The sequence below is a fragment of the Bombina bombina genome, chromosome 4 (genome assembly GCF_027579735.1).
Source record: "Bombina bombina isolate aBomBom1 chromosome 4, aBomBom1.pri, whole genome shotgun sequence".
In the NCBI taxonomy this organism is placed as follows: Eukaryota; Metazoa; Chordata; class Amphibia; order Anura; family Bombinatoridae; genus Bombina; species Bombina bombina.
In genome coordinates, this window is record NC_069502.1 from 726,226,438 (window position 1) to 726,242,019 (window position 15,582).

Here is a 15,582-nt window from a genome sequence, read left to right on the forward strand (position 1 = left end):
TTGCAATACCATTATGAGGGGCCACACATTCCAGCATCCGCATACGAATAGGCGATATACCATCCGTCACAGACTAACATGCACTAGTACATATGTCATCTATATGTTAGTCTGTCCATGTTCTCTGGTTTACATTGGTAAAACCATAACAAGTTTCAGAGACAGGATGGCTAACCACCGTTTTGCAATACGTGAGGCATTAAAGAAGGGGGAATCGGAACAACCAGTCGCCAGGCACTTTGCTGAATGTAATCATAGCTTATCAAGCCTGAGGTCAATGTTAATCGACCATGTACCACCATTAAGAAGGGGTGGTGACAGAGATAACCGGTTGCTACAAGTGGAAACAAAATGGATCCATACGCTGGACACTCTGGTCCCTAGGGGGCTGAATACTGTCCTTGACTTTGGACCGTTCTACAACAAATGAATCTTCAACAGTACCTACCAATAATGGATGCATGCTAAGTCACCCAGAACTATTCACATGGATTTTCATCCTAGTGGGTCCTTACGGGTTTCTGATCATGCTCCAGGAGGCAAGAATAAATATGTGTTTAGAACGCAGAAAAATAGTGGGGGAATAATATATCTTAGGCAGATGAATTGGATTGGTCCTGATTCAATCCATGTAGATTTGCTGTTATTAGACCAATGCATCATTCACATGTCCCTGCTATCCATGATTGATTGTTTTTTAAACTGTAATTACACTGGATTATAATTTTTAATGGTTTGCGCCCCTGTCACATGATCTTCACTGTGAGCAATACGTGTTGCTGTGGTCGGTAACTATAGACCAATATGTAGTGCCTAGTACGTTAGTGATGGGCTGTTATGCCCATTCACTTTTGAAACCGGGATCTATTAGCCCGATATAGCTATGGTGGTATTGTATACCGGTTGCTATGGTAGCCTGACTGGGCGACGTGACACCATGTGGTCACGTTACGCGACGCAGCGACGTCATGACGTCATTGCGCACAGGGCAGATCAGCGTACAGGAGCGCCAAGCGATATTGTATATAAGGATGTGTGTGTTAAGGTATGATAGGTGAGTGGTTGGGCATTAAGTTGTCTATAACTATTTTTTGACATTTGACAAAGGTGTTATGTGAACACCGAAACGTTATGTCGTTTTAATCTTTGCATATTAAAAGTTACATTTTATTATGAACAGTGAGTGCCTTTTTCTGCCTTTGGATTTATGGATTTCTATTTAAGTGCACCCTGGCTGCTGTACAGATTGTTTGATGTGCTGATCTGTTATTGGGACTTTATATATATATATATATATATATATTTGTAACCAAAATATCATCAGATATATATTTAGAAATATGTGTTTATAAATAAATAGAACAGATTGGGGCAGATTTAACAAGGTCCGTATTCTGCCTTATGCAACTGTTTCTGCATGAGCCTTCAGGCGAGCCGGAAACAGGAGTTAAGAAGCAGCGGTGATCGGGTTGATTGACACCCCCTGCTAGCGGCTGATTGGCCGCAAATGTGCAGGGGGCAGCATTGCACAAGCATTTCTAGTGAAATTTATCTATGTGCGGCAGACATGACCTGCTACAGCGGATCATGTCCACTCGCACTTTGTTAAATCGGCCCCATTATTTTATTTAAAGAACATTGGAATATGAAAGATTCATATTTTCATGTCAGGTTAGCGCAAATGAGAATATGCGATCAGGTTTGCACTTATTTTCTCCATTGACTTCTATGGGGAAAAAACGTGAACGCGCACACAATATTCTAACTTCTGATTTTTGCACTCATGTTAGTGCAAGAGCGAAAACAGTTTACTTTCAACTCATAATACAAGCGCAACCCGACAAACGCAAATATTTTGATTCTAGCGGAATTAACGCTAAAGCAGGAACTTTAATTTGCGCTCCACTCATAATCTGGCCCAAAATTTTTAATTATTCCAAGTGAAACATTATTGCAATATGTACTCATTATTTATTTTGCAGCCTTTCACTTTAAAATACATCTAAAATTGTGCTTGTTTCACTTTCTCCCAGGGAGGCTTGGGTTAATACTTTTAGGCAATTTATGTGAGCTTTTGTTTACTTTTCCCTACCTCCCAAAGCTTCTATGGTGGATTATCAGTTTTGCATCGACAATCATTATAGGAAAAACATTCTTTGCAATAGTAACTAGGTTGAATTTGTGCTAAACCTCCTTAAGTGAATACAAGAGGCACAGGCTACTCCAGTCTGCAGACGTGCAAACAGTTTGTGCTTTATCTGACTATTAGTTTGTGATTGGTTAACAGGTGTTCTTTTGTTCAGGAGGACAGGGAAGTCAGTGAAAAAAATAAACATAAAACAATATACTCATTTGACAAAATAAAGATGCTGTTTTCATTTAAAATCAATCTTATATATGAAGGTTCATAATCATGTAGTTTACAATTTGTGTTTAATGTCCCTTTAATATAACTGTGTTGGTTATGCAAACCTGGGGAACAGGTAATAAAGGAATTATCTATGTTGTTAAACAATAAAAAGTTTGGTATTTAGGACAGAAACATCCACTTGTATAGATTAAAAGAAATTGCTATGCATGACGGTATAATTATATGGTCATTTGTATACATGAAAAGTGATTATTGGTTTATTAGTTCCACAAATAGCAAACTACTCCATTCCAAATTGTTTAAAGAGCTTTTTTAAAAGTGTCGGGGTTTTTTTCAGTTTAAAACACTCAGATCTATAAGAAAACCCAGGATTTACCATCAGAAAATGCAACAATGCAGCAGGTGACTAGCATCGCAAGAATTCAGAAGAAGACAACACGCAAGAGTATTGGAAATGTTTGCTCTTAGCGCGGCATTGCTGCACAGCTCCCAATTGTCCATCATTTAGTCTTGGCTTAGAAGCTCTGCACACCTTTCCTTTTCTACAACTGTATAACTGTTACTGTTTCAAAAAAAGTGAATCTAGGGACCTTCCAAAGTCACTCAGAACTTCTCATCCACACCCTATAAATTAAGCCACACCCATGAACCAGCCTGACTCCACCATGACCCCTAGCATTATAGTATCACATATCAGTCCTAAAATGATGATAGTATGCAGCTTTGCTATGCTCCATCTAAAATAGGTATTTCTAAATTAATTTGTGGAGGTAAGTCTTGTGTTCATCATCCACAGAGTATCAGCACATCAGGGGATACAATTGGATACATCAGTGGATACAATTCCTTCCTGTTTTAATTTACGTTCATTAGCTTTGACTTCAATCTTTTTGTACAAAAAATATTTTAATACAATCTTCCTGTAATTTGACAAAAGTAACATGCAAATATATATTTTAATATATTCTATTGACACTACAGTCCATATAGCAAGTTAGAAATATTGAAATATTTGCAAACTCTTCACTGCTTGCATTCATTAAAGTTATATAAACTTAAAAACAAACAAACAGCTACAAGATACTTTTGTCATTTATATTAATTTGGTTTCTTTTTAGACCTTTTTAGACCAAGGAAGGGACCATTTTACCTCATAAAAAGTTAACTGTTGATTACACTTTTTTTCATAGTCTTCACTCAATATAGCCAGGGTTAAAATGTCATGTGTTGGCACAAAAGCCCTTAACCCTTACTCATCTGGGCAGTTCTAAAAACACTGATTATGCTTTTTACGCTTTCATTTTTTCCTCTCTTTTATTGCTACATAGCAATGTATTTCAGGCCCCTGAGGCACTGTAGAGAATTAAGTCGGACTCTGCTGGGAATTGTATAAAGACCTTTATTAGTCAAAGCCTTGAACGAACTAAAAGATGGATTGCGGCTCTGATGTTATAAAATGCTGCCTTGTGTGGTTGTTATTTGTTCCCACAGTTTCTGCTGACACCTCACTAGCCCCCCAGAAAGCTGAGTATTATATGCTCACATTGGCACTGTTATTGGTCTATTCAACGACAGAGGTTATAAAGAAATCACAGTAACTTCTATTGGACATTGTGACAACAGGAAGCCAACCTGTGAAGGGAAAGATACATTCTGTGACAACAGTTAATCTGTGTACGTCTCTACTCATTGAAATCTGCTAGGTTTACAGTTCTTTACAAAGCCATTCAATTAAGTGAATTATGAGTTCATACAATGCAGAAGAATAAGCTTCTTGTGCACTATTTTAGAATATAAATCTACCTTTTATATAACATTATATATTTCTATTTAAAAAAAATATATTTTAAATTGGGTTAGTAAACAATATTTGCTTATTTATTATATTTTTTTGTGTGTGGCACATAAAAAATATTTGCTAGCAAAAGATAAAGGTTTCTGAGGGGACTATTTATGGATTTTGTGTGTTAAAAGCACAGTTTAACAAACGAAATCTAACAAAAATATAGTCCTTATTGTTGTTACAGAAATTGTTAAAGGGACATGAAACCCACATTTTTTTCTTTCATGATTTAGAAAGAGCATGCAATTTTAACCAATTTTCTTATTTACTTCTATTATTTAATTTGCTTTATTCTCTTGATAGCCTTTGCTAAAAAAGCATATCTAGATAGGCTCAGTAACTGCTGATTGGTTGCCTCGTGTGATTGGCTCATCCATGTGCATTGCTACTTCTTTAACTAAATATATCTAAAGAATGAAGCAAATTAGATAATAGAAGTAAATCAGAATGTTGTTTAAAATTGGATTCTCTACCTGAATCATGAAATCATTTTTTGGGGTTTAATGTCCAAGGCCGGATTGGCCTACCAGGATACCAGGAAATTTCCCGGTGGGCTGCAGCAGCTGGAGCTGGAAAGCTACAATTTAAAGGGCTTTAGATTGCATATAACAACAATCTGGCACTTTTTATATTACAAACTAATATAATATAATTCTGAAACAAAATATTGGGGGAAGGAGTATCCCAGTAATCTCCTTTGAGAAAAATGGGGTGTGCACATTATACTGAGTCAACGGAAAATAGGGCTGGTCTCCACATTTTCCAGAGCTGCTTTTTATTCCCAGTCCGGCTCTGTTAATGTCCCTTTTTAACTGAAACACTAGAACAGTAGTTTCTAGTTATTTTTCTATTTGCTTTAGACAGCGTTGATATATAGACTATTAAAGGGACATTCTGATGGACACCTTGATATTGCAATATAAAATGTGTAGTGATACATACTAATGCAACTTTGCAATATATTTTTATGATCTATTTTACCCCCTTTTCCTTTACAGTCTACTTAAAATGTTTTATTGATTAAAAAGTTGCATGGATTACTTGACTAACTAGAAAGTTTAATCGGGAACTCTTTCCTTAAACACAACTGAATCAAGCAAAGATATTTTGCATTTTAAAGGAACATTTTCTCATTGTCACACTAACGAAAACACTGGAAACATTTGTACTATTATTTTGCTATGATCACATAACAATTTGTGATTGTTGAGTAGTTCTAGTCAACTGAATTGGTAATAGGTTGAGAGCAATTACAAATAATGCCTTTAAATCAGTTTGGTCTCTTGTATGTCTTCTTAAAGGGACATTAAGGTCTAAATTAAACTTTCATGATTCAGAAAGAGCATATGATTTTAAGAGACTTTCCAATTTACTTCCATTATCAAATTGTGCACAGTCTTTTTATATGCAAACTTTCTGAGGCACCAGCTACTACTATGCAAATGTTCACAGTGTATACGTTTATGAGTCTGTGATTGGCTGATTGCTGTCACATGATACATAGGGCCAGCAAATTGCATTGTCTTTTTATGATGCACTTGTTGATGCGATGTTACTGTATTTATTGGCATTTTAAAGGGGAATGGAAGTCAACATTAAACATTCATAATTCAGATAGACTTCAATTTCAAACAAAAAAACAAACAAACAAAAAACTTTACAGGTTACCTCTATTATCTAATTCAGCTATTTCTCTTAGTTTTCTTGGTAGAAGGTTAACCCTTTTCCATGACAGCATACTGAGGTAGGCTCAGGACTGTACAAGTGCCTTGAGCATTATATTGCAGCAGTGTCTGCAGCTATCTTATGCAAGTAAAATGTAGAGGGAGCTGTAGCTGCAGAAGGTGGTGACAAAAGCGGACATACACACAGTTCTGTCTTTACTTTCTATTACTCATATACACTGTCTGAATGTCTAATAAAGATGATCCATTTATATAGCCGATCTGTTTTTTTTTTGTAAAAATGTAAAGTTTTGCTTATATTTAAATAACATTGTACTGATTTTCAGACTCCCAACCAAGCCCCTAAATTTTAGATATATACGGATGTATACAGACTTATGACTGCTTCTGTTTGTATAATGGGTCTTTTCATATGCAGAGGGGAAGGGGGAGGTTCTGCTGGCAGCCCCTATCAGTGGATGTCTCAGCCTAACCTCATCAACAGTGCTAAATTGGGAGCTTCTAAATAAGTTTTTAAATGAAAATAGTTTTTTTATTGAAGTCTTCCAAATCAACACATAGATAGTAACAACATTAGCATTGTAGAACAGTACAAAAGATAGAAATTACATTCAGCATAGTTGTAGCCTATTTCGTTCTCGTATAAAGACTACACAGGTTATCCATACAGTCTCCACAAGTTGGCTTAAAGGAAGAAGTTCGTTATATTGAGTAGAACTCTTAAAGTAGTAATAGAAAAGAAGGAATAAAAGGATATTCCATTTGAAAAAGAAGAGAAGAAAGAAGAGAGGTAAAGAGAAGTCCCTGTCTCTTGCATTCTCATTGAGTCTTCCCAGACTATCCAATCCTCCCATACTTTAAGAAATTCCTGTCTTTTGTCTAACAGAGAAGATGCTATAGTCTCCATTTGATAATAATATCTAATTTTGTTTATTATAATATCATAGTGGGGCACTGTCGTTTTCCAAAATTTTGCTATCACTGTTCTGACAGCAGTGCATATTATACCCACTAGTTGTAATGATTGCCTACTAAGGCCTTCAACAGGGAAATGTAGAAGGGCTTGTTCAATAGTTAGTGTAATTCGTCTATTAAAGATCTTACTAAGTAGCTCGGAGGTGGACTCCCATACTTTATTGCTATCGTGACACTCCCACCACATATGAGCGTATGTACCTTCAGCTTGGCATCCCCGATAACATTGAGCTGACATTACTGCGTTAATGTCTGATTGATAATTCTTAAATCTGCTTGGGTAATTATACCACCTGTAAGCTGCTTTGATGTAATTTTCTTTTAAATTTGCACTAATAGAGCAGGCCATACCCTTTTGGATTATGGTTGCCCATTCTCCTGTGTCTCTGATAAGGTTGGTTTCACTTTCCCATTTTTTAATAAAGTATAGCTTCTCCGAACTTTGTTTCGAGTGCAGAAATTTATTCTAAATAAGTTTTTAAAAGGTTTTATACTGGATTTTTATATCAGTATCTGTGCATATTATTCTTTATAGTAGTGTCTATTACATGCACTTAAAGGAACAGTCAACACAGTAGATTTGCATAATTAACAAATGCAAGATAACAAGACAATGCAATAGCACTTAGTCTGAACTTCAAATGAATAGTAGATTTTTATTCTGACAATTTTAAGTTATGTCTATTTCCACTCCCCCTGTACCATGTGACAGCCATCAGCCAATCACAAATGCATATATGTACCATGTGACAGCCATCAACCAATCACAAATGCATATACGCTTATTCTGTGAATTCTTGCACATGCTCAGTATGAGCTGGTGACTCAAAAAGTTTAAATATAAAAAGACTGTGCACTTTTTTTATGGAAGTAAATTAGAAAGTTGTTTAAAATTGCATGCTCTATCTGAATAATGAATGTTTAATTTTGACGTGAGTGTTCCTTTAAATGAAAAAAGCTACTGCACTTTAAAACTCTTCTACCTACAGTTTTCCTTGTGACATTGCTACATACACTGTTGCCATATAGTGCTAAACACGCATGCGTAATGCTGAGCCTATTTCAGTATGCTATAATGAAAAGGGACCAAGATTTCACAAAGAATACCAAGATAAAGAGGTACATTTGGTAATAAAAGTATTTTATTTATTTTTTTTAAATTGTGCAGTCTTTGTGAATAATTACATTCTACTTCTGACTTGTAAGCTCCTTTAAAGAAACATTGCCTAACCTTTTACCTAACACACTTTAAGCAGAGTTCATTATTTTAACTGTGCTAGTTTTGTAATATGTAAGTGAGAAGTTATTCAGAATGACATAGAATCAGAGTTCTAGCATTAGCAATTCAAAACAAAACAGATGTTTTGACAGTTTGCAGCAATGTCACAATTCAGATGATTTAAGACTGCCTAAATTAAGAAAAAAAAATCATAAGATTGAATCCAGCTGCATTATTTATAATGGTTTTTATTCACACAACATCTTGCTGAATACAAATCTCACTGGACAAATACAAATCTAGTTTAAATTTAATTGAATTAAAATAATGCATCTGAGGGTGATTAGTAAACAAATCAAATCTCTTGACGGTCATTCGCATTTACTAAGTTAACCATAAAATTCCTTCCATTTAAAATGTAAATGGGATGCAATATTTTGTGCATTTTAAAGAGAAATATGGGGGGAAATCCACATTTGCTATTTAAAAATCTAGACAAAAAAAGTTCTTCATAAAAATGTATTTAAATTGTCTAATATTATTCTTCAATAGTATTTTTTTAATATGATTCTTCAGTACAAAGTGTCTTTCCCAATATTCACCAGTGTCAACTTTTGAAGTTGTCCAACGTGGTAAAATTTGTTAAATCTACAACTACTTAAAATGAAAATGGCACACATCACTGCCGCCTGGATGAAGTTAGGGGGTTGTTAGGTTTAGGGGTTAATAGTTTAATTTAGTTTTTTGCGATGTGGGGGCTTTCGGTTTGGGGTTAATAGGTTTATTTAGTGGCAGTGATGTGGGAGGCCAGAGGTTTAGGGGTTAATACCTTTATTTAGAGGTGGGGATGTCAGGGAGTGGAGGAACAGGGGTTAATATCTTTATTATAGTGTGGGCAATGTTGGGGTGCGGGGGAATAGGGGTTAATAACTTTATCATAGTGGTGATGATGTCAGGGAGCGACGGAATGGGGTTAATACATTTTATTAGTGGCAGTGATGTCAGGAGCGGCAGATTATGGGTTAATAACCTTAATATTGTGTTTGCAATGCGGGAGGGCCTCGGTTTAGGGGTTAATAGGTAGTTTATGGGTGTTAGTGTACTTTGTAACACTTTAGTTATGAGTTTTGTGTAACAGTTTTGTGGCGCAAAACTCATAACTACTGGTCTCAGATTGCGGAACGGATCGTGTAGGTATAGGGTGTAACGCAAGCTTTTTAGCCTCACCGCAAAACTTGTAATGGCAGCACTATGGAAATCCATCCACTATGCAAAAACATACTTTTTTTGAGTGTGGGACTGACATTGCGTTACAGGCTAAAATGCTTGCGGTACAGCTATACCGACAAGACTCGTAATGGTTGCATTCCGGTTTTAACGCTGAAATGGCCATATTTTTCAGTGTTAAAACGCGAACGCAAAACTTGTAATCTAGGTGAGATAGTTTTGTTTCTAAATCCTGTAGCAAGAAATATGTGTATTGATTTGTTAAGTACAGCGTCCCTTTAAGCACAGACACCTCAAACAAATGAAGCATGCCATTTTGAAGACTACATTTTAAAGTCTTCATTAAAAAAAAAATGATACGGTTATAACTACTACTAAAATGTAATACTGCTCTGTCATACTGACCCAGCATATATTAATAAATATTATTATATGGGATTGACAAATGATATCAATTATAGTAAGTATTCAGCAAGTTTGTGAGGCAATTAGGATAATCTATAAGATATAGAGGCATAACAGAAGAGGATGGAAGGCAAGAGAGACGTTATTGATAATTTCTCTTTAAGCACCTAAATAACAAAAGCAACATAAGTGTTTTCATTTCATGAATAGGCTTAGATTTCACATCATAATGGTTGTCCTTATTAGTCAATTTCATATTCACATATAAGAGCCCCAACATGGAGAGCTCTTTTAAAAAGGTTGAAGTGTGTTATTTAGTATGTTTTGCTATGTTTTATTATAGTTTTACTTTTTTAATGACTGTTTCTCTTTAAAACCTTGTAGAGGTATTTGTGCACTGAAGGTAGCCATTTTTCATATGCTGTAAGTGGTATACAAAATGGGCTCTTTAGTGCTGTTAGAAAAATTGTGCTGATGAAACAGTAATTTTCACATTGCCTGTTAGAGCGCTGACAAAATTGATCTAAATGAAAATGCTCTAAAAATATTAAATACTGTGACAGCTCTAGCAGGAAGGGAAACTTTGTATGTGTATATATATATATATATATATATATATATATATATATATAAACATTTTCACATTTTTTTGTTTTCCTTTAGGTTTTCAAACATTTATCTACACTATAATTCAGTGTAATGATCCCATTTAATTTTCACTGTTTTTGTTATTCAGATTGCTTGTCATTTAACATTATGGTATAATAGAGAGCTAAGCAAATACATTAGTCTGTCAAATGCAAGAGATACCAACTTGTTAACAAATTAAGTCTGGCTTTTTTTTTTATAAATAGCTGAAACCTCATAACATAATTTTGCAAAGAAGGTCATATGCATGAAAAAAATATTCTATGTAGAAAATGTTTCTTATTGAAGTATTTAAAGGGATATTCTAGCCAGAATTGGAATTCACGTAGATGCATTATAGTTTTGCATAGAAACATTTGTGTAATATACATGCATTAGCAAAAATGATTCTCATAAAAGCTATAGCTGTTTCAAAATTGTATTTAAGTATGCACCGTGCACCAGCATTTTAAACAAAGAACTTGCTAAGAGAACCTAAGGTACTTGTACCATCTGGTAATGACTCAATTTATTAATGTCTGACTGGCGCTTTGAGCAACTACAGTATGTAAAATGCGGGTGCAGTGACAATATCTAGCTATGCCTCACATGCACGTGCAGAGAAAAATGCTAACACTAAAACAGTGATAACTTTTACTAGAAGCATTGTTGCTAATACATGTATATTTCAAATATGTGTCTATTCAATTATGTAAGTTATCTACAGTATATGCATTTACATTTTGATCGGGATGTCCGTTTAAGCTTTGTTTCATCTGTTGAATCTCCCTTACAGTAAATATTCCATTAAAGGACCAGTTAATGCTGTAGCTTTGCATAATTAACAAATGCATGATAAGAAGACAATGCAATAGCACTTAGTCTGAAATTTAAATGAGTAGTAGATTTTTGTTAAATAAATTGCAAAGTTATGTCTATTTCCCCCTGCGTCATGTGACAGCCATCAGCCAATCACAAATGCATATACATATATGCTGTGAACTTTTGCACATGCTCAGTAGGAGCTGGTGACTCAAAAAGTGTAAATATTAAAAGACTGTGCATATTTTGTTAATGGAAGTAAATTGGAAAGTTCTTTAAAATTGCATGCTCTATCTGAATCATGAAAGTTTAATTTTGACTTGAGTGTCCCTTTAAAAAAAATGTATTGTGTAAAAATAGTGATAATATGAGGTAAAGTTCATTTCAAATGTAAATACTTCACTAAAAATACCACATAAACTACAATGTAATGGATTTCACTGTTGATAGTTGGGTATTATTTTTTAAAATGTGAATTTCTCTATTTTCCAATAACTTGCTGTTTTTAAACATAATAGTCACGGAAATTATGGAATATTCCGTTTCTGTAGCACACTTACTTTTTATAGGTATAATGAGCTGAGGAATGACAGGAAGGATCTTTGGTCCTCCGTGCTCCAGCATGTCATGGACTCCTTGACGCGCAAAGAACTCATAAGGATGTGTCATCTCACAAAGCCCATCAAAAAACAGAGGCAAATAGTGATGGTAATCCAATTTCTCAATCTCCACCTGGAAAGAAAGAGGAGAAATAAAAGAAAATGTAATTAACACGCAGCACCAGCATAGAAAATAAATCGTGTAATTAAAGGGATGATTCCTCTTATCTTTAGTTAGCAGTATTACTGTAAATATAAAGCATTACATAATAGTGTATAAAACTGATATTTAAAATCAAGATAATTGAATAGCTATGCACTTTATTTTACCTCAGGGGTTTGACACCACTGGGATGTTATTGTTACAATCAATTTGAATTTTCCACTGGATTTAAGCAAAAGAGAACAAGCAAAACTATATATTTCCCTAATTATTCATTTACACTCACTGGACAGCTGAATATATATATATATATATATATATATATATATATATATATATATATATATATATATATATATATCACAATTTGTTTCCCTTTTTGAAAAAAATCCCTTGTAATGAGAGCAGATTAAGTCATAAAACATATGCACAATGAAAGGGATCTATGGGGCAGCATTAATGTAGTTTAAAATCATTATATATCTATCTATCTATCTATCTATCTATCTAGATAGATAGATAGATATAAACACACAGGCATACCTCAGAGATATTGGGGGTTGGGTTCCAGACCACCTCAATAAAGTGAATTTAGCAATAAAGTGAGTAACACTAATGTTTTTGTTTCCCAGTGCCCATAAAATATATATTTAGACTATACTTTAGTCTATTAAGTGTGTAATAACATTATGTCTAAAAAAACAATGTAAATACCTTAGTTAAAAATACGTTATTGCTACAAAAAAATGCTAACCATCTGAGCCTTCACTGACCCATAATCTTTTTGCTGATGGTATGTATATATATAGGTGTGTATATATGTGTATTCACATGTTTTTATGTGTTTATATGTGTATATATGTTGGAGAATTGGCGTCAATAGACTTGTTTGATACAGGGTTGCTACAAACCTTTAATTTGGAAAAAGAGCAATATCTGCAAAGCACAATAAAGTGAAGCGCAATAAAACGAGGTATGCGTGTACACACACACATTAAAACATGGTATATCATAATGGATAAAAATATAAAATTAAAATGTAAGAAAGGATTCAAAAGAAAATCTTATGAAGTTTTTCAAGAAAGGCTTTCTTTGTCATCCTAATGGGGTTTATTGCAACAAAAATGATTATTAACAAGTAAGCAAAATAAAAGGAAAATGTAGCTTTTAGCCTGTGCCAGTAACCAACTATTCTTCATTTAGTTGCTAACAGTGTGTGGCTATTAGTTTCCTTCCAAGCGAAAAAGGCACCAGAAGGAAAAGGATTGTTAAGACTAAATGTCCACAGATCATTGGTGCGGTAATTTTTAGAATCTATGGAATAAGATATGAACTAACACTAAGGGTGTTTTTCAAAATATGCAACTGTTCAGTGCTTTGTATGTCTCTGTGGGAAAATAAATGAATAGTCAGGGTAAAGAGGTCAGGATAGCTGAGAAGAGAGTGAGAACAAAGAAAGGAGAGATAATTATTAAATATTTGTATTTTTATGTCTGGGAAAAGCCAAAAAGAGCTGAGTGGTAAAGAAATAAAGACAGACAGTTGAAGAGCGAGATAAACTGAGATAGATGAAGAAGAGAGTGATAAAATATTAGAGAGAAATAAAATATAAAGAGGGAGAGAGCAAGAAGAAGGAGAGAGAGAGAAAGAGTGAGATGACAGCGAAAGAAAGAGTGAGATGACATATAGAGAGAGAAAGAGTGAGATGACATAGCGAAAGAAAGAGTGAGATGACATAGCGAAAGAAAGAGTGAGATGACATATAGAAAGAGTGAGATGACATGGAGAGAGTAAGAGTGAGATGACATAGAGAGAGAAAGAGTGAAATGACATAGAGAGAGAAAGAGTGAGATGACATAGAGAGAGAAAGAGTGAGATGACATAGAGAGAGAAAGAGTGAGATGAAATAGAGAGAGAAAGAGAGAGATGACATGGTGATAGAAAGAGTGAGATGACATGGAGAGAGAAAGAGTGAGATTGCATGGAAAGAGAAAGAGTGAGATGACATGGAGAGAGAAATAGTGAGATAAAATAGAGAGAGATAAAGAGTGAGATGATATATAGAGTATAGAGAGAAAGAGTGAGATAAAATAGAGAGAGATAAAGAGTGAGATGATATATAGAGTATAGAGAGAAAGAGTGAGATGACATAGAGAGAGAAAGAATAAGATAGCATGGAGTTAGAGAAAGAGTGAGATGATATATATATAGAGAAAAAGTGAGATGACATAGAAAGAGAAAGAGTGAGATGACATGGAGAGAGAAAGAGTGAGATAACATAGAGAGAGAAGGAGTAAGATGACATAGAGAGAGAAAGAGTGAGATACCATAGAGAGAGAAAGAGTAAGATGACATAGAGAGAGAAAGAGTGAGATGACATAGAGAGAGAAAGAGTGAGATGACATAGAGAGAGAAAGAGTGAGATGACATAGAGAGAGAAAGAGTGAGATGACATGGAGAGAGAAAGAGTGAGATAACATAGAGAGAGAAAGAGTGAGATGACATAGAGAGAGAAAGAGTGAGATGACATGGAGAGAGAAAGAGTGAGATAACATAGAGAGAGAAAGAGTGAGATGACATAGAGAGAGAAAGAGTGAGATGACATAAATAGAGAGAAAGAGTAAAATGACATAGAGAGAGAAAGAGTGAGATGACATAGAGAGAGAAAGAGTGAGATGACATAGAAAGAAAAAGAGTGAGATGGCATGTAGAGAGAAAGGGGAATATTTATCAAGCTCTGTATGGAGCTTGATGCCCCGTGTTTTCTTGTGAGCTGCTGGTACAATGCTGAATACGGCGAGCATATTGCTCGCCGTATTCAGCGAAGTCTGTCGGACCTGATCTGCACTGTCGGATCAGGTCCGACAGACCTTGATAAATTGGGGCCAAAGAGTTGAGATGAGAGTGAGATGACATAAATAGAGAGAAAGAGTAAAATGACATAGAGAGAGAAAGAGTGAGATGACAGATGGAGAAAGAGTGAGATTGCATAGAGAGATAAAGAGTGAGATGATATATATAGAGAGAAAGAAAGAGTGAGATGACATGGAGAGAGAAAGAGTGAGATGACAGAGAGAGAAATACTGTGATGACATAGAGAGAGAGAAAGATGACATAGAGAGAGAAAGAGTGAGATGACATAGAGAGAGAAAGAGTGAGATGACATAGAGAGAGAAAGAGTGAGATGACATAGAGAGAGGAGTGAGATGACATAGAGAGAGAAAGAGTGAGATGACATAGAGAGAGGAGTGAGATGACATAGAGAGAGAAAGAGTGAGATGACATAGAGAGAGAAGGAGTGAGATGACATAGAGAGAGAAAGAGTGAGATGACATAGAGAGAGAAAGAGTGAGATGACATAGAGAGAGAAGGAGTGAGATGACATAGAGAGAGAAAGAGTGAGATGACATAGAGAGAGAAAGAGTGAGATGACATAGAGAGAGAAAGAGTGAGATGACATAGAGAGAGAAGGAGTGAGATGACATAGAGAGATTGAGTGAGATGACATAGAGAGAGAAAGAGTGAGATGGCATGGAGAGAGAAAGAGTTAGATGATATATAGAGAGAAAGAGTGAGATGACAGAGAAAGAGTGAGATGACATAGAGAGAGAGAGAGTGAGATGAGAGAGAAATACTGTGATGCCAT

General features: G+C 35.0%; 1 protein-coding gene across 1 annotated transcript in view; it reads right to left on the reverse strand.

Moving 5' to 3' along the window:
- Positions 1-15,582, reverse strand: part of PACRG (parkin coregulated) — an 875,091-nt gene that overhangs the window by 361,418 nt on the left and 498,091 nt on the right. The window contains exon 3 of the mRNA XM_053710928.1: positions 11,735-11,906. Within this exon, the coding sequence (XP_053566903.1) occupies positions 11,735-11,906 (172 nt within the window). The remainder of the gene's footprint in view (positions 1-11,734; positions 11,907-15,582) is intronic.